At 43.7% G+C, this 20,040-nt stretch overlaps 1 protein-coding gene across 5 annotated transcripts; it reads left to right on the top strand.

The window, feature by feature from the left end:
- Positions 1-1,251: 1,251 nt before the first annotated feature.
- On the top strand, positions 1,252-19,592 carry arhgap27l (Rho GTPase activating protein 27, like). 5 transcript variants are annotated; one of them, XM_037476367.2, is made up of 23 exons: positions 1,252-1,377; positions 3,566-3,676; positions 6,459-6,576; positions 6,664-7,547; positions 10,761-10,964; positions 11,091-11,252; positions 12,571-12,711; positions 12,870-12,935; positions 13,016-13,087; positions 13,165-13,260; positions 13,455-13,535; positions 13,709-13,774; positions 14,066-14,133; positions 14,227-14,314; positions 14,590-14,691; positions 14,912-15,010; positions 15,087-15,159; positions 15,422-15,541; positions 15,627-15,725; positions 15,813-15,890; positions 16,144-16,278; positions 17,077-17,182; positions 17,313-19,592. In XM_037476367.2, the coding sequence occupies exons 3-23, from the start codon at positions 6,546-6,548 to the stop codon at positions 17,488-17,490; spliced, it is 2,949 nt and encodes a 982-aa protein (XP_037332264.2). In that variant the 5' UTR covers positions 1,252-1,377; positions 3,566-3,676; positions 6,459-6,545; the 3' UTR covers positions 17,491-19,592. The 5 variants fall into 5 exon arrangements, with proteins under 5 accessions (XP_037332264.2, XP_037332263.2, XP_037332262.2 ...); XM_037476366.2 differs by having other exon boundaries at positions 3,562-3,676; XM_037476365.2 differs by lacking the exon at positions 3,566-3,676.
- The last annotated feature ends 448 nt before the right edge of the window (positions 19,593-20,040 follow it).

Below are 20,040 nucleotides of genomic sequence, written 5' to 3'. Positions count from 1 at the left end.
TTTCACCTGGGTGGGTGGCACTCTGGTTGTGTATACGTGAGTGCTGCTGTATGGTAGAATATTTGTATTTCTAGTGATTTGGAGTCCTGTGTATGCAACTAATAAGTGTTTTTGTTTCTTTGTTATCTTTATTACAGGGGGGGGGTGAGGAGTAGTTTAGCCCTGTCTAACAACACTAGCTACACCTGGCTGGGCCCCCTAATGTAAGTTTTGTTCGGGCGCCTTGGTAGTGTGCCAGTTAGGTTGTGGTTTTGTTGGGAGATAGGACAGGTAAGGGGGTGGGAAGCATTTTGTTCTTTTCTTTGCTTTAGTACCGCCAGCTCTCCTCATTTCCCCCGTTAACAGCGCTACAAATGAAAACAAGCCTGTTTACCTCCACTTCAAGCTCACGTCTAATTCTTGCACCTTCAACACCACACGCTGTTTATTGGCCACAGGACGCCGTCAGGCAGTGGCGTGGATCCCACTCCCCTCCTGGGGAGGCAGAACGTAACAGTGTCTATGTCTCCAATGTGTTTATAAAAAACAGAACTCTGGTCCTGATGTTCACCAGCCATCCTACCTCCTCCCCTCCCTGGTCTCCACTCTGGCTTTCTTACTTAAAGAGATAAAACCGTTGTTAAGAGAGAAGAAAGGTGTCTGCGGTGATACGTGCTTCAGCTACGAGACTTGCATCCAGACCTTTTGATCGGTGACTCTATCTCTGGAGAGCTCTCTGCTGAGGACACCTGTCAGAAGGACACAAACAATTCCATCACTGTGGGCCCTTCTCCACAACACAGTTCACCTTCTCCACCTGGTCCAAGATGACCACGCCGTTCGTATGCCGACGTAATGCTGCCGTGCCCGAGCTCGGGTCGCGTCTTTACATGTTGTTGGTGTGTGTCCCTGGTCCCTGCTGGCGTTTTGTTCACCTTTTTTGGATTTGGATTTGAGTCCTGCCTCTGCCTGCCCCACCCTGTGACATGGAGCATGTTCAAACTGCTTTCATATCATTGCAGGCTCTCATCTTTCCAGAGAGATGTGGCATTATTATATTATGTTTTTTTCTTGATGGTATTTTTGAGAACTATTGGGTTTAATCCACTTCTGGATACACCAGACTTTTTAGGACTAAACTCAATTTATAGTTTCTGAGGAATTATCTCTTTGATGATGATGACCAGTCACTGCAGCCAGAGGGCGCTGTCTGTCTTCTTCTGCTCAACAGGATGTAGTGAGGCAGGAAGAGGAAGAGGAGGGGGATGAGGAGAAGAACAAGTTAAGACTGGCATGTCAGGGAGGGACAAGGCTAAAGAGTAAGAGAGAGAGGAACCTGTTTCAGTGATTTCACTCAATAGGAAAACGCAGGATGGTTGGATCTGACACCTATTGCTGGTAAAGCATTATTATGATTATTATTATACATATATATATAGAGAGAGGGAGGGAGGATACATATATCTATATATATATATATATATGTAAATGCTGGTCTGAGTTTCAGGTTTCAACTTCTCTTGTTGGTTTCTTGTGTGTGTTTGATTAACTTTTGGGTTGGACTTTAAAAGCTGTATGAGGGAAAGCACCTGCTGTAAGGGGAGAGTTGTGTGTCCATGTCTGTCTGTGTGTGTGTGTGTGCAGAGTTCTACATTATAAGATAAGATAACAATTTCAATTTATCCATTTGGTGCACTGTAGCACATCGTAGCGTCAGCTCTGTAGTCTCTTGACAGGTTTTAACAAGAATGAAACAATAACAATACATGTTCATTTGAAAAAAGGCTTTAGTTCAGAGGCCTCGAGCGCCGACTTTTTGTCCAACGTTTTAGGAGTTTGTTTATATGGTTTCCAGTGGAATCATACAATAACAACACAGCAAAAACATAAAATATGAAATAACATATTCTATATAAGTATATATATATATACACTCTGGGTTGTCTCCGGTACCACACTATATAATGTAATGTAACATTAAATAATATAAAAGACCACATGCAGGAGAGGTCAACTGGTGACCCATATGGGCCTTGTGATGTATACTTATTATTATTATGTAGTATCCCATTGGTGGAATAAGTACTCAGAACTACTCAGTACTTTCTTCCTACTACAAGTACATAGAAATAAAAAGTACAAAAAGTAAAGTAACTGTCTTAACAAAATAAAAATATGTCAAATATATTGCTATCGTAAAAAAATACTTAAATACTTATTATTTTAAGCTTTATTTTTCATTCATTTATGTATTACAATGTTTAATTTAATTAAATACATAAAATAGCTACATTTGCACATTTACGAAATATTTTGTTATACTACAACATACTCATATATATTTTCTCTAGACAAATTAGCCTCAAAGGGCTTTACAGTCTGTACACATTGGACGTCCTCTGACATTTGATCCTCACACACAGGAGAAACTCCAAAAAAATACATTTCAAAAACCTTCAACAGGGAAAGAAAGTAAAGAAACCGGAGTGGTTGAATATATTATGTAATATCTAATGACCATCTATAGATATCAGATGTCATGTCTATACAATGTATAAGTAAAAGATGTAGAGTACAGAAGTGGATGTAGAAAAATAACAACCATAACTAAGGTAGTAATAGTGTTATTAATAGTGAGTGAAATTAGCAGTAGATGTCAGGCAGGACCACTGCAGGAAACTGTAAGATATATAAACCCTTAAATATGACCACCACCAGATATAAACACCTTCATGAACCGTTTGTGTGACCGTATGACTGTGTGTTTGTGCGTCTGTGTGTACCCTGACACTAAGGGTAAAGGTTGAACTCTCTTCTCTGATTCCTGATTGGCTGCTGGCTCTCTGAGGTCACGTGATGGATCTGGATCAGTAACAAAAACAATTCAGATATTCTCTTTTAAACTCCTCCTGTGAGCCCTTCCTACTTTCTCATTGGTCGATTGGGCGCCTCCGGCCACAAACCCTCAACCTCAGTTTGATGATTGACAGTTTAGTCCTTTGATCGAAGGGATGAGGGTGTGTGTGTGTGTGTTACATTCCTGGTAGGGTGGGTGTGGCGGAGAGACAAACATAGAGGAGGGAATAAAGGGGGGGTGCTGCATTCCAGTGTGTCAGGCTCTCTCTCACATGAATCACACCTGCCTCAGGTGTGTGCCGGTCTGAGACTGTTTACCTGCATGGAGTCTCTTAAAGGGCCAGCAGCCTGACCTTAACATATGACGCTAGATGTTACCTTGATTATCATGTTTACTACATGTTACCATAGTTATGATATTTACTACATGTTACCATGGTTATGATATTTACTACATGTTACCATGGTTATGATATTTACTACATGTTACCATGGTTATCATATTTACTACATGTTACCATGGTTATGATATTTACTACATGTTACCATAGTTATGATATTTACTACATGTTACCTTGATTATCATGTTTACTAGATGTTACCATGGTTATCATTTTTTCAAAAATCCTTTTCTCATCTGATCAGTTTAAAGAAACCTGACTACAAGAAAACAGCAGCAGTGAATATTTAGCAGCGGATCAGTCTGACTATTGTTCTTGTACAAAGACAGGAAACACACACACATACCAGCGTGTGATGTCCTTGAGGGGTGGAGTCAATGCAGCCATGTGGGCGGGGCTAAGACAGGAAGAGCAGACACTTCCCTCCATAAACAGAACAGGTCTGAGATCAGCCTCCTGCTATTGTCCTGTCAGTGTGTCTGTGTGTGTGCTCTCCACTCAGCCACAATCGCCCCGTGTGCCTGTATGTATAGTTCTAATTTTTGTAATAAACACACTTCTAATGCTGCGTTCACACCAGAAGCAAAGCAAATTATTGTGCGATTGGATTCCATGCAAAGTCCATGCACAAGAGTTGCGAAATTCACTTCGGTTTGGTGTAAATGCAACATAAGAGCTGAAGATGTGATGACTGTACATGTACATTTGATCTAGTTTTGATTTGGGTGTAAATGTAGTTCTATATTGTAGCAAACCACAGTCAAATTTTATCACATTCAACTTTCCCAACATCAAGAATTGTGGCAAATGAAGATGTCTTGTTTTATTTTGTAGTGTAGTTGTCTGCGTTTGAGTCCTGCCTCTGCCTGCCTGCACCAGTCCTGACAAAATTAAAGCAATAAGGTACAAGAGGCTGTACTTTATCTTCAATAATGTAACAGTTCGAGGGCAGTTATTGAAAATAAAGTTCTGCCTCAAGTACCTTATTGCTTTTATAACACGGTTCAAATAGCAAGTAAATAGCTGCCTTTCAGCATGAAGCACTTTGGATGCCTGCTGGTTGTTGTAAAGCGCTATATAAATAAATTTGATTTGATTTGATAAAATAGTTGCAGCCACCAACCGTTTTGTGTCACATGTCATCAGTCCAGAGACAAATAGTCCCCTACGTGCACGTAAACAGCGTCGGGTCCCTCACCATCTCATTCATTCACATCATGACGTCACCTTAATGTCCGCTTGTGAAAGCTCACGTTGCCTCAAAACCATCATTTGGGGGATTTACGTTTTTTTTTCGACGATCGCCACCGAACTAAAAGCTAAAATCTCAACTAACGGTCGCGCAAAATCTACCGGGTTACTTTGAGTGCAGTGATATGGAACAATGGGTCAATGTGAACAGCTACTGTACATTATGGCTGAATAATGCACCCCATGACTCACTCTCAACCAATCAGAACGCTGGATTTCATCTACACGTATTAAAAATATATATACTGTACAGACTACCTGAGTTAGTCTAGTCTGAATAGATTCATTTCCTGCCTCTGCATCTTTCAGCGTAAAGTGCAGAAGTAATCTGATGCAAAGTCTGCAGGTTTCCACCTGTGCAGGTTATGTCAGAGTTAAGCCCGCCCCTCTACCTGGTGACTGGGCGGAGTCTAGTGAGTGAGTGAGAGAGAGCGAGAGAGCCGGTGAGTGTCGTCTCTCTGAGGAGCCTCTCGAATATCCTCTTGATTTCCTGGAAGCCCTTTAAGTCTTTGAACTTGGAACTTTGATGGCAGAAAGAGAGAAAAGTGTAATAGAAAGGTGAGTCCCACCTGTTGTACGACTGGAGTAAGAGTACTTTGAGTACTGGTGTGTACTGTGGGTTTACAGTGTGTGTACTGCATGTATTGTGTGTGCTGGGACACAGGTCTCTTATGTGTGAAAAAAATCCAATTGCGCAACATTTCAGTAAGAAAACCTAATCTATAGAAGTCGTGGGGAATAAGCATTAGCTTCAGCATTAGCATTAGCTTTAGCATTAGCTCTAGCTGCGGGAGGAGCTCACTTTAGTTTGACTTTTTCTGACAGGAAGAAACCAAACTCTTCTTTTGTGTGTCTCCGTCTCAAGTGGTCTTTTGTAACAACTCTGAGCAGATCAGAAGCCTCACTATAATCAATATTTAAACTAATATCTGTATACAAATTGTAGTACTAGTGGAATGTTACAGAGTACTGGAGCACTATTTCTGTACAGGATCACAGAATCACAGCTGATCAGTATTTTAATATTCTAATTTCTTTTTAATAGAGTGCCGATCAATAAGTAATCAATAGCTAACCGATCATAAATACAGTATGATCTGATTATGTATATAACAATTTATTGTACTTTTACTTTCCTATATTATTTCCTTTATGTGTTACTTACTTTTTGTACTTTATCACAAAGATACATATTGTACTTTATACTGTACTACACCAGTAGAGTGAACGCACAGTCTCAGGCAATGGTAAATGTTGTATTGCTATGCCCAAGATCTCATTTGGACAATCAGTCCTAAAACTATGAAACACAATTTGAATGTTTTTAATAGAAGCATTACATCGGTGTGTATGTGTTTATATGTGTACTTATTGTACTATATTATTCTCTCTTTTTCCCTTAAAAAAGCCTCTTGTGGACAGGTATTGTAAATTAGCATTCTGCTACTACCTAGACTAAACACTGTGCATCTGGTTATTGTGCGTAATTGTATGTCACAACTGTAATGCCACATTCACACCAAACGAGTCTGCACAAACGTGAAGAGACTGGAGCTTTGAGTTTGCAACAAGTCAATGCAATTTCAGGAAAAGTCGCATCAAATGCAGCAAACTTGAAAGTTGAAATATTTAAACTTTCACGTTGCTGTGTTTGATGGTACTACATCTCAGAGGTACATAGAGTATTTTTAATGTTTTACACCACATATGTCAAACTCGCGGCCCGCCGCTGGAGTGCGTACGCCGGGTGACAGCTGTCACCATCAGTCAGTGAACCGTCGGCCATACCGTTCACTGGTCGGATCGGCAGCGCTTACCCCCCCCCGTCGGCCATTTTCCGTTCGGACCGTCAACGCGCAAACCTCTCCCGTCAGCCGGACCGATCATCGGCCCGATCAGTGGCCCGTGTCCGGTCGAAGTGGACAGCATTACTCTGAATACTGAACTACTGACGCTATTTCTCACTTTCAGGGGGCTAATGATCCCATGTGACCTTTGATACCTCACCTTCAGTCACTTTCTCATCTACCAAAGGGGGGTTGGCCCTGAACCATCACAATGGCAACAGCTTCCTCCATGCTCGCTAGAGGTGAGTCCTGTTTTCATTGTCGTTAGCATTTGGTTTGCATTAGCATCTTGGACTCATTTCATTATTTCCTCTGATCCTCCGGTCCAGGTCTGGGTCTGGTCTTGGTGGAGTTTGACTATGAGTACCAGGGGCGGGACGGTACCACAATCTCCATCAAACCCAACGAGCGCTACATCCTGCTGGCTAAGACAAACAACCACTGGTGGCAGGTCCAGAGGGACCAGAGCTCCAAGTCATTTTACATCCCTGCCAAGTACGTGAAAGAGCTGCCGACTGAGTTCCACTCGCCTCTAGACTTCGACCCACCCAGTCCTGAACTTGTACTGCTTCCTGTGGTGGTTCCGGTTCCGGTTCCAGTTCCAGTCCCAGTCCCAAAGACTCTGGAAGAGTTCAGAACCCAACCAGGGGATGACGTGATGATCCGACTCAGACCTGAACCCAAACAAAACCGCAAGACTGAGAACCGCATGTCCACTTTTGGGTTCCCACTCGACTCTCCTGAAACGTCTTTTTTGTCAGTACCGCGGCATTCCAGCACACCCCCTGCTGATGCTGCCAAAACCGGAACTACAAACTTGGCTGACAAGAAACACCTTCCGGGGTTTGCGGAGGATCACCGAGACTCTGACAAACATAGAGCTCCCAGTTTCAGTCCAGCAGACCCGGTGCCCTCACCTAGAACCCAGACCCAGCCCATTGCCGTGGAGACGCCGGTGGTCCCGCTGGCCCACCCACACTACGAAGCCTCCTTTCCATCCACAGGTCGCTGTGACAACCGGGAGTCCTCGACAGAGGAGGAGGATCTGGAGGAGGAGCTTTGTGTGGAGGAGAGCAGCAGTGAAGAGGATCCTGTAAAGGAGGAGGATTCAAACCACATCTATGAATCCATACAGGACCTTAACCTGGACCTGGAGGCTCTGGTGGGAGGAAGTCCTGCAGTGCCTCATTCACAGGACCCGCCCCCTTCACAGGTAGGTGTTCCATCTAGACAACTATGGCTCTGATGCTTTGGTGAGAGTTTTCAGTCATGAAATAAGTAAATCTAAATTGAATCAATTGTACCATTTTTAAAATCAAATTACTGTGCTTTTCGTCTTTCTTTAAAACGGGGTGGGGGGCGTGTCATACTCTTTGTGGGTCTGGTGATGTCACAGCAGGATGTGTGACGTCGGCAGGACGAGGTGATGTCATAGCCTGCAGGATGTGTTCAGGGTCGGACAGGAAGATGTGATAAAGGGGGAGTGTAGAAACCTCGCGAGGTGTTCAGGGCTTCCTGTTCCTGTAGTTATTGTCAGTGTCGACCAGCAGGAGACAGAACTGATGTTAGATCAGTAATTGATTATTATTTAGTTCACTGCATAATGGACTTGTTCTGAACCCGATACATCAGGATCCAGAGCTGCAGCTGACGACATGAAACAGCTTCACTTGCTGACAAATCACAAAATATTGTGTTTGATGTTGGATAGAATTTGACGGCAGACAAACGGAGATCGGCATTTTGGAAGTGCTCAAGCCCTGATCTAAACTTTTGGTGACTGGTTTCAGAATGTTAAAAATAATCAAGCTTGTGGATCCTAAAGAGCAACGTGTTCAGGTTAGTGTGACCTCTGACCTTTGACCTCAGAGGAATCTTATGCTGTGTTGAAACAGGTTTAAAACAGAAACACTGATGATGATGTTCATGAGAATATTTAGATACAAATGCAGGTGGATGGATCACATTTGAGACTAAAATGCTCTAACTGTTAACATTAATATTATCCATGTTAGTCATTTGGATAATAATCATGTTAATAATAATAATACTAATAACTTTTGTCAAAAAGAATAATGTCAATAATAATGATCTTAACAATGTTCATATTAATAATAATCATGTTAATGGAAACAATGTAATTAGTAATAATAATCATGTTAATAATAATAGCGATCGTCTCACTAATAATAATGGCCAGTATGATGAAAAATAATATTCATGTGAATAAGGTTAATTATAGTCATGTTAGGGATGTTTTTTATAACTTATTCTCGCCTAAGTGTCAAAACATAAAATAATACATATACATCACAAAAAGAAAGACTTTCCTTTCCCGGGCCACATCTTCCAGCTCAGACGGGGGATCCCAAGGCTTTCCCAGGCCAGTGCAGAGATATAATCTGTCCACCTAGTCCTGGGTCTTCCCCGGGCCCACTTCCCAGCTGGACGCGCCTGGAACACCTCCCAAGGGAGGCGCACAGGAGGCATCCTTACCTGATGTCCAAACCATCTCAACTGGCTCATTTCAACGCAAAGGAGCAGCGGCTCTACTCCGAGCTCCTCACGAATGGCTGAGCTTCTCACCCTATCTCTAAGGGAGACGCCAGCCACTCTCCTGAGGAAACCCATTTTGTCCGATTGTAGCTGTTACCTAGTTCTTTCGGTCATGACCCATCCTTCATGACCATAGGTGAGGGTAGGAATGAAGATTGACCGGTAGATCGAAAGCTTTGCCTTTCGGCTCAGCTTTCTTTTCGTCACAATGGTGGGGTAAAGCACGTGCAATACCGCCCCCGCTGCTCCGATTCTCCAACCAAGCTCACACTCCATTTCCCCTCACTCGTAAACAAGACCCTAAGGTCCCCTCACTCGTAAACAAGACCCTAAGGTCCCTTGGGGTAAGGACACATTCCCTACCCGGAGTAGGCAATCCATCGGCTTCCTGCTGAGAACCATGGCCTCAGATTTGGAGGTGCTTCACACTCGGCTGCGAACCGCTCCAGTGAGAGTTGGAGGCCGCAGACCGAGGATGCCATCAGGACCACATTTTCTGCCAAAAGCAGTGATGAAATCCGCAGCCCCCCAAACTGTGGACCCTCCTTCCCCCGACTATGCCTCGATATCCTGTCCATGAAAACCACAAATATAAGTGATAAGGCGCAACCCGGCCAACCCCCACCGGAAACGACTCTGACTTACTGCCGAGCACCCGAACACAGCCCTCGCTTCGGGCGTAGAGGCATTGGATGGCCCCAAGTAAGGACCTCCTCACCCTGTACTCCCGCAGCACCTCCCACATTTTTTCACTCTCTGGTCCCCCTTTTTGAAGAGAGGTACCACCGCCCCGGTCTGCCATTCTTTTGGCCCTGTCCCAGACTTCCACGCAATGTTGAATGTCAACATGTCATCCAAGACAACCCCCCAACACCCATTGCTTTTAGCATTTCTGGACGAATCTCATCAATCCCCGGGGCTTTGCCAATGCGGAGTTATTTGACTACCTCAGTGACCTCCACCAGGGAAATTGACGATAATCCCTCTTCCGCCTCCAGCTAGATTTCTACCAAAGAGGGCGTAGTAGTTGGTTTCAGGAGTTCCTCATAGTGTTCCTTCCAAAGCCCGATAACCTCCTCAGTCGCGGTCAACAGTGTCCCATCCTTACCGTACACAGCTTGGATGTTTTCTTCTTCTGTGGTGCCCGGATGGTCTTCCAGAAGCACTTTGGTGCCGACCAAAAGTCCTTCTTCATAGTTACCCCGAACTGCTACTATACTCGCTGCTTTGCCTCTATCACGGGAGAGGCTGCTGCCCTTCGAGGGGAGAGGCTGCTGCCCTTCGAGCCTGTCGGTACAATGCGACTGCCTCCGGAGTCCCACTGGATATCAAGACCCGGAAGGCCTTCTTCTTCAGTCGGGCGGCTTCCCTGACCACCGGTGTCCACCACAGGGTTTGAGGGTTACCACCCCTTGATGGGCCTAAGACCTTGAGGCCACAACTCACTTCCCGCAGCTTCAGAAATGGAAGTTTTGAACCTACACCACTCTGGTTCAATCTCCCCTACCTCCACAGGAATGTGAGCGAAGCTCCGCCAGAGGTGTGAGTTGAAAAACCTTTGGACCGGGGCCTCCCCCAGTAACCCGCACTACACACTTGGGTTTACCTGGTCTGTCCTGAGTCACCTTTGTTTATGTGTGTTTATATGTGCCTGTGTGTATGATGTGTGTGGGTCTGTGTGTGTTATTAGAACATGAAAGGAGGACTTCCTGTTCCCTCCCTTTCACTTAGAAATAGACTGTTAGTCTTTGTGAGAAGAGAACATCCTGAAGAGAACCAAATCCATCATCAACATTATTCTGACGGTCGAATAATTCATTTATCCGTTGATTGTTGATTGCTGAATTGATCTACTGTTCTGTCTCTGAAGATTGTTGACTCGTTCCATCCAAAGTCGCCCATCTACGCCAACATCTCCTCCATAAAGAAAACAAACCTCCCCCAGATCTCCATCTCTGACCCCGCCTTCCCCTCGTCACCTCCTCCTGACCTGACCCCCTCCATCCCGTCCTCCTCCGTCTCCTCCTGTATGATAAGCCCCGCCTCCCCCCTCAGCCCACAGGACGGCTGGCAGGTAAAGTGACCTCTGATAGGTTTAACAAATGTATGTGAAAAAAAAAATATATATATATATATATGACTATTAATAGTGTTGAAAGGTTGAGAAAGAATCAACTTTACCCGTTGTTTATGTTCACAGGTTCACATCGACCAGGACAGCGGACAAGAGTTCTACTTCCACCCAGTAACCAGACAGACCACCTGGTCCAACCCCAAAGACCTTCCTCCCTCGTTGGAAGGAGAGTTGGACCGGTCCAAGTCTAGCGACGGGGGTGCTGTGCTCTCCCCCGCCTCCTCTCAGGTACCTGGTTGTTATTATTATCATTTTATTACTGTTTTTGTAAAGTAACACCTGCGGGCTATTGCACAAAAGTAGAATAAAGAAATCCAAGATAGCGCAGCTTGACTTATTGTGATCTTAATCAGTTGCACGTTTGTCGAACCGGGCTGAGAAGGGGGAGCCAAGTCAATCTAGGTGCACATAGCTTGGATCAGTGCACGTCCACGGCTTTCTTCAAAAGACCACGGTGTCCATCACAGATTTACTGATGCAGAAATTGAGAATACGCCGCGCAGCATTTTTCTCACTCGCTGAGTAGCAACTGATCAAATATATAAGGGGGTGAAGCATATATCATGCAATATGCAAAAGAAGGAAATATGGCAGCTATAATTAAACAGAGAAAAAGCCTGGCAGACAAAAATATCTACTTACTAGGAATGTTGAACACTCCTTTTTAATTCTTTTAATTGTTTTATATGTTGGTTTTATTCCTGTATCTGTCTTTATGTGCTAAATGTGCTGGTTTTACTGTAAAGTGTCTTTGAGTAGCCTAACATGGCAAGCACTATATAAATAAAATATAAAAAAATAAATTAATATTTGGCCTATATTTTGCCTTATAAGTGAGCAGGGGGAATTAATGGTCCTCTGGAAATTTACCCTAAAGATGAGGCCTCATTTAAAACCCATGTAGGTTGGGTAGATGGTATATGGAGATGCCTGCTCACATTACATTGCATGTTATTTAGCTGACCCTTTTATCCAAAGCGACATTGCATTATAACCCATGCATTACATTTTGCCTGGGGAGCAATTAGGGGTTAGGTGTCTTGCTCAGGGACACTTCGACGTGGCACATGGGGCAGCCGGAATTCGAACCGGTACTGTCAGAAGACAGTAATAGTGGCTTTATTTACAGGTTCGTCATATAAAAAGCTCAGTGCCATACAGAGCATCTGTGGGATGATGAGAGCTTCGTGCTGGTCCATCTGTCCCCAAACACCCTCTCACTTCTGAAAGCACGTCTCAGTATCAGAGCTTCTTCATCCAACACATGGTTCAGAAATGGGCACCAAGGAGCAGGAAGAAACATGGTGAATGGACTTTGTATATTGCCCTCATCTGTTAAAGACAGTTTGTTTGGGATCAGAGCGGCGGATGATTTAACACATGAGACTCTAGGATTAATCTTAGCCTGGCTGAAAGCTGCAAAGAATAAATCGCCATGGTTACTTGGCCGGGTTTAATTCAACCTGCTTTCGTGCAACCAAGTCAGAGGTGAATTAATCCAGGATAACCTGGTTTTGTGTAATACCCCCCTGCTGCTTCCTGTCAGGGTTCTGCTGGTTGGGAGCAGCTGGTTGACGAAGCCTCCGGGAAGTTCTACTACCACAACCCATCCTCGGGAACTACATCGTGGGCCGCCCCGGAGCCGCCACCACCCGCCCCCCTCCCAGCAGCCCCAGCCGACAGGCCGGTATGACAGTCCAGACTTAAATCACACATGTCATGACAACAAATAAGAACCAAATCAATACTAATGAACAACAGTTTATAATATTACGATTTATCACCTGATCAGTGTGATAAATCTAAGACTAAAACTTCTTTCTTTATTCCGGCTTATATCTGAAGCCTCCACTGCCTAAAGAAGATTATCCACCTCAGGTACAGGATGACAACAACGAGGTCTTCACGACGGTAACAATACACAAACACTTAGAAACACAGAGACAAATTTTACTATGTGAAGACACCACTAACTTTGATGTTTTTCCCAGAATCCTCAGCAGCTCGTGTGTTTGATTCCCAGAGCTCAGCTGGACCCGAAAGATGAAATCAGACCGCAGCAGGTTATAAATCCACACATCCTGCATATTGTGCTTCATCTTTGACTCTAATAAATATATTAATCCATTAATTGTTCTAGGTATCTCCTGTGCCCCAACGGATGATAGGAAATGGAGTTTCTGAGGAGGAAACAACTTCAGAGGGGAAAAACTGGAGACAAGCCGTCGCTGAAGAGGTGATTCCGACCAACATTACAACAGATAATAACTTAAGATGAATAGACATTAATATCCACAGACAATAACTCAAAATCAGTAAATGATAACAGGAACTAATAAATAAAAATAAAAAAATAGAGAATAACTTCAATCGAGAATAACATCTATCGATAATGTATAAATATTACTGGATAATAACTTCTTGCTTCAGACCTTCATTCACAGCCACAGAAGGAACGTCTCTGAGATCAACGAGATGTCTAATAGGAGACCCTCCCCTGACAGTCCTCAGGTACACGCTTCTCACAATGTGTTTAAGCCCCCTCCCTTTTCCTTCATTCATTATTCATCCATTCATTATTTATTCATTCATTATCCATTCTTTATCTATTCTTTGTTCATCCACTCATTATTAATTCATGCATTGATTGATCATTTCATTGATTCATCCTGTTCTCCGTCAAGCTCTCGCATTCACACAAACTGAAGAGGAACCTCTCAGACCGGAGTGAAGGTTCCCAGCAGCATCATGTAGGTCCTGCGTCCTGATTGGCTGCTGAAGTAGTAGTTGGTGTTGGATGGGAGGGGGGGGGGGATCAACTGAGATGGATACGTGTGTTTTCCTGACTGGGACACAAAGGTTTAATTTCTAAACCATGGAAAGATGTTTCACCCAACATACAACAGCTACAAAGACACACAAAAACACACACACACTCACAATCACCACGCCCATGTTTACACAGGAGTTACATTACCAAGTGGACCTGCAGGTTTAAAGAAACCTGTCTCTCGTGTCTCTCTGCCTGTCTGTCTTTACAGGGCCATCATTTGGAGAAAGCAGGAATCATGAATAAGACCAAAGTAGTCGATCACGGTAAAAAGATCAGGTGAGATTCAAAATCCTACCATTTAAACTCTTGCATTGCAAATGTTTCCATCATATCATTTACAGATGTAATCCCTGTTATTGTTTTTGACAGGAAGAACTGGAGTCAGTCCTGGACCGTCCTCCATGGTGGGATCCTAACCTTCCACAAAGACCCCAAGTCAGCTACAACTGTGAACGCAGTACGAACCAGTCACTCACCCAGTAGCACTGATTATATAAACTGCAATCATTTAGATCACATATGTCAAACATCTGGCCCGCCGGAGAGTCCAGAGTGGGTATGGCCTACCGGGTGCCAGTTGCGCTGTCGGCTGTACCGTCCGGACCTTCAGCGCGCACCCCCCGTCTTAAAGAATAAAATGATTTCTAAAAAAATGTATTGCACCATCCACCATGAAAAATTAAAACGTGGCTATAAACAGCTTCTGATTCTGATTACTTGCTGTTTCTCCAGAGTAAAACATCACAGATTGTTCCAGAGTACACCGTGGAACTGAGAGGAGCCTCGGTGAGCCGGGCGACCAGGGACAAGTCCTCTAAGAAGAACGTCCTCGAGGTATGCCGCTGGCCTGGTCAACTTTTGTCTAATTCCTCGTTCCTACTTCTTGATCAGTTTTTTACATCCATAACAACATCTTTGATTTAATGTCTTCAAATGGTTGCTAAGCAATGCAGAGTTGGATCCTGATTGGATGCCCTGAGATTGTATTGGAAAGAGTGGAGACAAGTGTTATCATTTGCTGTAGTAAAGTCTGTGTGTTTGTGTACCCGTGAAGCTGAAAACTCGTCAGGGCTGCGAGTATCTGATGCAGTACGACACCGAGAGCATCATCAGTGATTGGCTGAAGGTGATGCAGGACACCATCAGACAGCTGGTAACCACAACACTGTGACATCACATATCTGACGGATCTGGGTTCAGCTGCTAATGAGGGTGGTGTCATTTTTCAGGAGCAGGATCATGTGTCAGAGGATGAGGACGAAGCTGCTTCAGACAAAGAGGACAAAGACAGGAAGAGGACAAGTGAGTCCACAAAGTAGAGCAGGCTTTATTTATTTTCTAAAGACTAAGATGTTTTTACAATGTTAACAATGAGACACACTGAAAACATGCTGTCTTCAAACCAAACCTCCCATTTGAGGAATTCCAACACAGCAGAACACAAGCTTGTATCCATATGGTTCATGGTTTAAATTTTAGTTTTTTCAAAATATTATGAGGAAAAGGTTTACAGATATTTTTGATGACTCCCTACCCCTCCACTTCTTCTTCTGTGGTGTCTCAGCAAGCAGGACATCCTCTGGAATAGTTGACTCAGAACAACGGCATGTTCGAACCAAACTCCGGCGTTTCCTCCAACGGAGGCCAACGCTGCAGAGCGTCAAGGAGAAGGGATACATCCGAGGTAACCCAATGCTAAGAGGCTGTTGCCAGGCTAACACGCCCCGCCAACATGAAATTCTCAAAGCCGTCGCTTGTTTGTTGTCCAGACAACGTCTTTGGCTGTCACCTGGATACTCTCTGTCACCGAGAGAACAACACCACCCCGAAGTTCATGGAGAAGTGTATCAGGACTGTGGAGAGGAGAGGTACACAGACACACACACACACACACACACACACACACACACACACACACACACACTGATCAGGTGTAACTGTGTGTTTGTGTTCAGGTCTGGATGTGGACGGAATCTACAGAGTTAGTGGAAACTTGGCTGTGATCCAGAAACTGAGACATAAAGCTGATCATGGTAACTGTCTGCCTGTCTCTCTGTCTGTCTGTTCTTTTGTCCATCCTTCTTTCAATCTCTTGTATCTTTTGACCTTGACCTTTTTTACCTACTGGGCTGTGCCCTTGTTGACCCTGTTGATCTTGCTGACCCGGTTGATCTTGATTGACCCGTTGACATCTTCACCCTGTTGACCTGTTGTCCTTGTTAAAATGGTGGCCCTGTTGACCCGTTGCCCCCCCTTGTTGACCTGTTGTCCTTGTTGCCCTTGCAGAGGAGCAGTTGGATCTGGAGGACGGACAGTGGGAGGAGATCCATGTGATCACTGGAGCTCTGAAGCTTTTCTTGAGGGAGCTTCCAGAACCCCTGTTTCCCTTCAGCTGCTTTGACAAGTTCATCGCAGCCATCCGTCAGTACACATGTGGTCCATCAGAGACTGATACGACTAAGACTACTAAGACTTGGCTACATCTAGACCTCTAAGACCAATAATAGATATGTGAACATCTAGATGACTAATGCTGCGTTCAAACCAAAAGTGAAGTAAATCATCCGCGCAAGTAGATTCTATGCAAAGTCAATGCACAGACGCAAATGGTTGGGGAGGGTTACAGGACGCAAAATCAGCAAAAATTCACCAACTTGTCCTCACCGCCGTCCTGCTGCAATACCATGAATATACTTCATGAAAAGGAGACCGGGGTGAATTAACTATAACTAGTTGGGTGAGAAAACTTGTGCGAGTAAAGTGTTGGTGTGAAAGCAGCACAAGACAATTAAGACCATTGGACATCTAGACCAGTGGTCTGCAACATTTTTTGCCTCACGGACAATAAATAGTTAGACAATATTTCACGGACCAATCTTGAAGGTGTGGCAGATAAACGCAACGAAATGACCGGCCGATGGGCGGGTGTGTAGGGGGGGGATGCTTGAGAAATAGGTCAAGATGGACAAGTGCACGTAATTAGGAGAGATTTCGGTCAATTTTCAAAATAAATATTTTTTTCCAAAAAAAAGTATTATTTTTCTGATGTGGTACCGGTGCGCAGCCCGATGGTTGGGGACCTCTGATCTAGACCACTACGACCTCTAAAACCAGTGAACATCTAGACCAGTAAGACCACTAAGACCTGGGGACACTTAAACAAGTAACACCAGTAAGATCAGTACAACTAGTAAGTTGCTATTGCTTGTGTTCTTGCAGAGGTCCAGGACTACAGCCTGAGAGTCTCTTATATGAAGGACCTGGTCCGATCCCTACCGCTGCCGAACCACGACACCATGGAGCTGCTGTTCAAACACCTGCGCAGGTGAGTAGCGCTGACATCCCCTCTTTGGAGGTGTCGATGATGACCTGGGGTGTTTGGGAGTGGGACCCTTTCACTCATGTAGGTCTCCTGATCCTGTGAGTTCAACAGGTGTCTATTTGTCTCTCTTCAGGGTGGTCGAGCACAAAGAATCCAACAGGATGTCGGTACAGAGCGTCGCCATCGTATTCGGCCCCACGTTGCTCCGCCCCCAGACTGAGTCATCCAGCATGACAATCCACATGGTGTTCCAGAGTCAGATAGTTGAACTCATGCTTAACGAGTTCCAAACTGTCTTCTCAGAGAGCTAGGGAAAGCTCCTGGAGCTCCTCTGAAATCTTTTAGGACCCTATGGAACATCCTGAAGCTTCTCTGGACCTCCTGGACCTCCTGGGGCTCCTTTGGAGCCTTCTGGAGCTCTTCTGGAACTTCCTGGATGTCCTGTGGAACACTCCCCTGAACCCTCAGACCTCTTGCAAGCCCCCCCAAATACCAGGACACTTGCTGAGGTTCTTCCAAAGATTTTGAACCTGGTGATCACCTCCTTTCTGACCAAGTACTTTGAGTATGCAACTTGAAACCCTGCTTACTACCCTGATATTCTGAAAGCAGTCTGGCTCCACTTTTTAAACCCTGTGAAACATATTTACATCTTACATTAGAGCAAGAACCTTTCCAACAAAGTCCACATCTTCGAAGAACGTTTTAGATCTCCGGGACCTGAATTCAAGACGTGGTTCACCAGGTTCCTCCCTCCCTACCTACTGCACCTGATAGGACCTGAGCGAAACCATCTAAATTGGACACTTTAACCAAAACAACCAAAACTCACTAACTTAGAAACACTGAAGCTCTGAGCAGAATACCTTACTTTGAGGATAAACTGTTCTAAAATGTTCTAAAAACTTTAAATACTCTTTAAATCTGTTCAGGATTCTTTGGACACAAACATCACCTCATCCTTGTAATACATTTTGTTGATATGTAAATTCAAAGGGTTTTGAAGCTGTAGAGGAAACAATGATCTCAATACAGGTCGACCAGGACGTCTATACCGTCTCCATAATAACAATTCAATCAGCGCGCAGCCTTAATGTAAATCTGCTCTATGGACTGGTAGAGACCTGTCAGCGTGTAGCCCCGCCCTAAAGCAACCCTTGGCTTATGGTCGGTTTGACTCTACATGGACATCATTTACTAAATGAACATCATGCTGTATTGAAGAAGACTTGAAACTAGAGATTGAGGCCATAAACTCATGTTCACAATGTTTACTGAGGGAATAAATCAAGAGAGAAGTAAAATAATTTTCTCATTCTATGGGACTAGAGGAGTCGCCCCCTGCTGGTCACTACACAGAATGCAGCTTTAAGACGTGAAGCCTTGACTTCAATAAGTCTATGTTCATGCGTGTGAATGAACACTGTCTCCTTTAAGAGGCAAACACTGCAGTTTAATCTTAAACATTATTTGTTCATAAAGTGTTCTAATTAAAGATTCAATTCATCAGTACAATCACTACAAGCCTGGCAAAACATAAAAGTAATGTTTCTCAACTATGTTACTATATGTCGACTTTAAGTTTGTGTTTTAAGTTCGAAATGAATCTGAATGATTCATATTTAAGACATAATCATTCATGTTGTCATAAGAATAAAAACACTAGAGCAGAAGAAGCCCTTAGGATGGTAAGCTAGGCTAAACACATCCTGGATCTACCTATTTGAGAGAGCCGGAGGTTTAATCAAAGTGTTTCATTAAATTCTATTAAGAATATTGATTTGGTATACTGACTTTGTTGGAGCCATAATGCAGGTTTTGTTGCTTTTGTTGATCTTGAGGGAAACACCTAGTGAATTGGGACAGGCAGTTGCTACATTTGAACTTAGGGGGGCACATTTCCAGTAAAATGCAAATAAGTAAGTGCCTGCTAATGAGAACAGGTGTGGATGGGAAGCAGACAGTTTTGACCGTGTCGCAGGTGTCAACAAGGTGGCGCCTGTAACGAGCAAATGCAACGTAATGCAAGGATTTGCATTAATAATTGTATATGGAGCACAGAACACGAGGCCATTCATTTTCCCCCAGTTTGCCCCAGTGGCTTCAACACATACATTGGAAATGTGTTTGTTTTGTAAAATGTTTAATCTTCTGGTTTAACACTTCTGGTTTGTCGGGTGAATTCTAGAAATTATAATCTGTGATGTATGTTTTATAGTATTGATATATAAGTATTACAGATATGGGACAAAGTAAATGTGGAAGATAAACAGATGAAGCAAAAAGGATCTGATCTGTGTTCAGTGGTTTTTTCCTGATGTAGCTTCTCTCTGTCTTCATGTGGCAAGTAACCAAACCAAAAAACATTTGAATCAATAAATGATGAATCAATAAAGAGGAGTTCAAAAGTCAAGCAAGTTTTATTGTTTTTCACCAATATTGTACAATATGTACAAATGAGAAACCAAAGCTGTTTCTCAATATGCGTTCTTGTCTGGACGTGTCCTTGTGTCCTTGTCTTCTTGTGGGCTTGTCTTCTTGTGGGCTTGTGTTCCTGGGGCCTTCTGTCCTCAAGGCCTTGTGCCCTCATGGACTTGTGAAAGGTCATCAGTAAAAGCCCAAATTTTGTCCCAATTAAAAATCTGCATCATGCCGAGAATGGTCAAAATGTTTTTGGATTTGACTCGCCCCGTCCATTTGACCCAGAATACATTGAAACAGACTCCCACATTAGAGCCAAATATCCCAAAATGTCTTTCAGCTCAGCAACAGGCAACAATGGCAGAGGAAAATAAACTGTAAGTCAAAACTTAAGTCACGGAATGTATTTTTTTCACTGTAGAAGTTGAAGCAACATTTCT

This window comes from Pungitius pungitius, chromosome 12 (genome assembly GCF_949316345.1).
Source record: "Pungitius pungitius chromosome 12, fPunPun2.1, whole genome shotgun sequence".
Lineage (NCBI taxonomy): Eukaryota > Metazoa > Chordata > Actinopteri > Perciformes > Gasterosteidae > Pungitius > Pungitius pungitius.
This window is presented reverse-complemented; position numbering and strand designations above follow the sequence as displayed.

Coding starts and splice junctions, on each gene's coding strand:
- arhgap27l (XM_037476365.2), top strand. CDS start 6,546: ATGGCAACAGCTTCCTCCATGCTCGCTAGAG. Junction 7,548..10,760: donor AGGACCCGCCCCCTTCACAG/GTAGGTGTTCCA, acceptor CTGTCTCTGAAG/ATTGTTGACTCGTTCCATCC. Junction 15,891..16,143: donor GAGACATAAAGCTGATCATG/GTAACTGTCTGC, acceptor TTGCCCTTGCAG/AGGAGCAGTTGGATCTGGAG.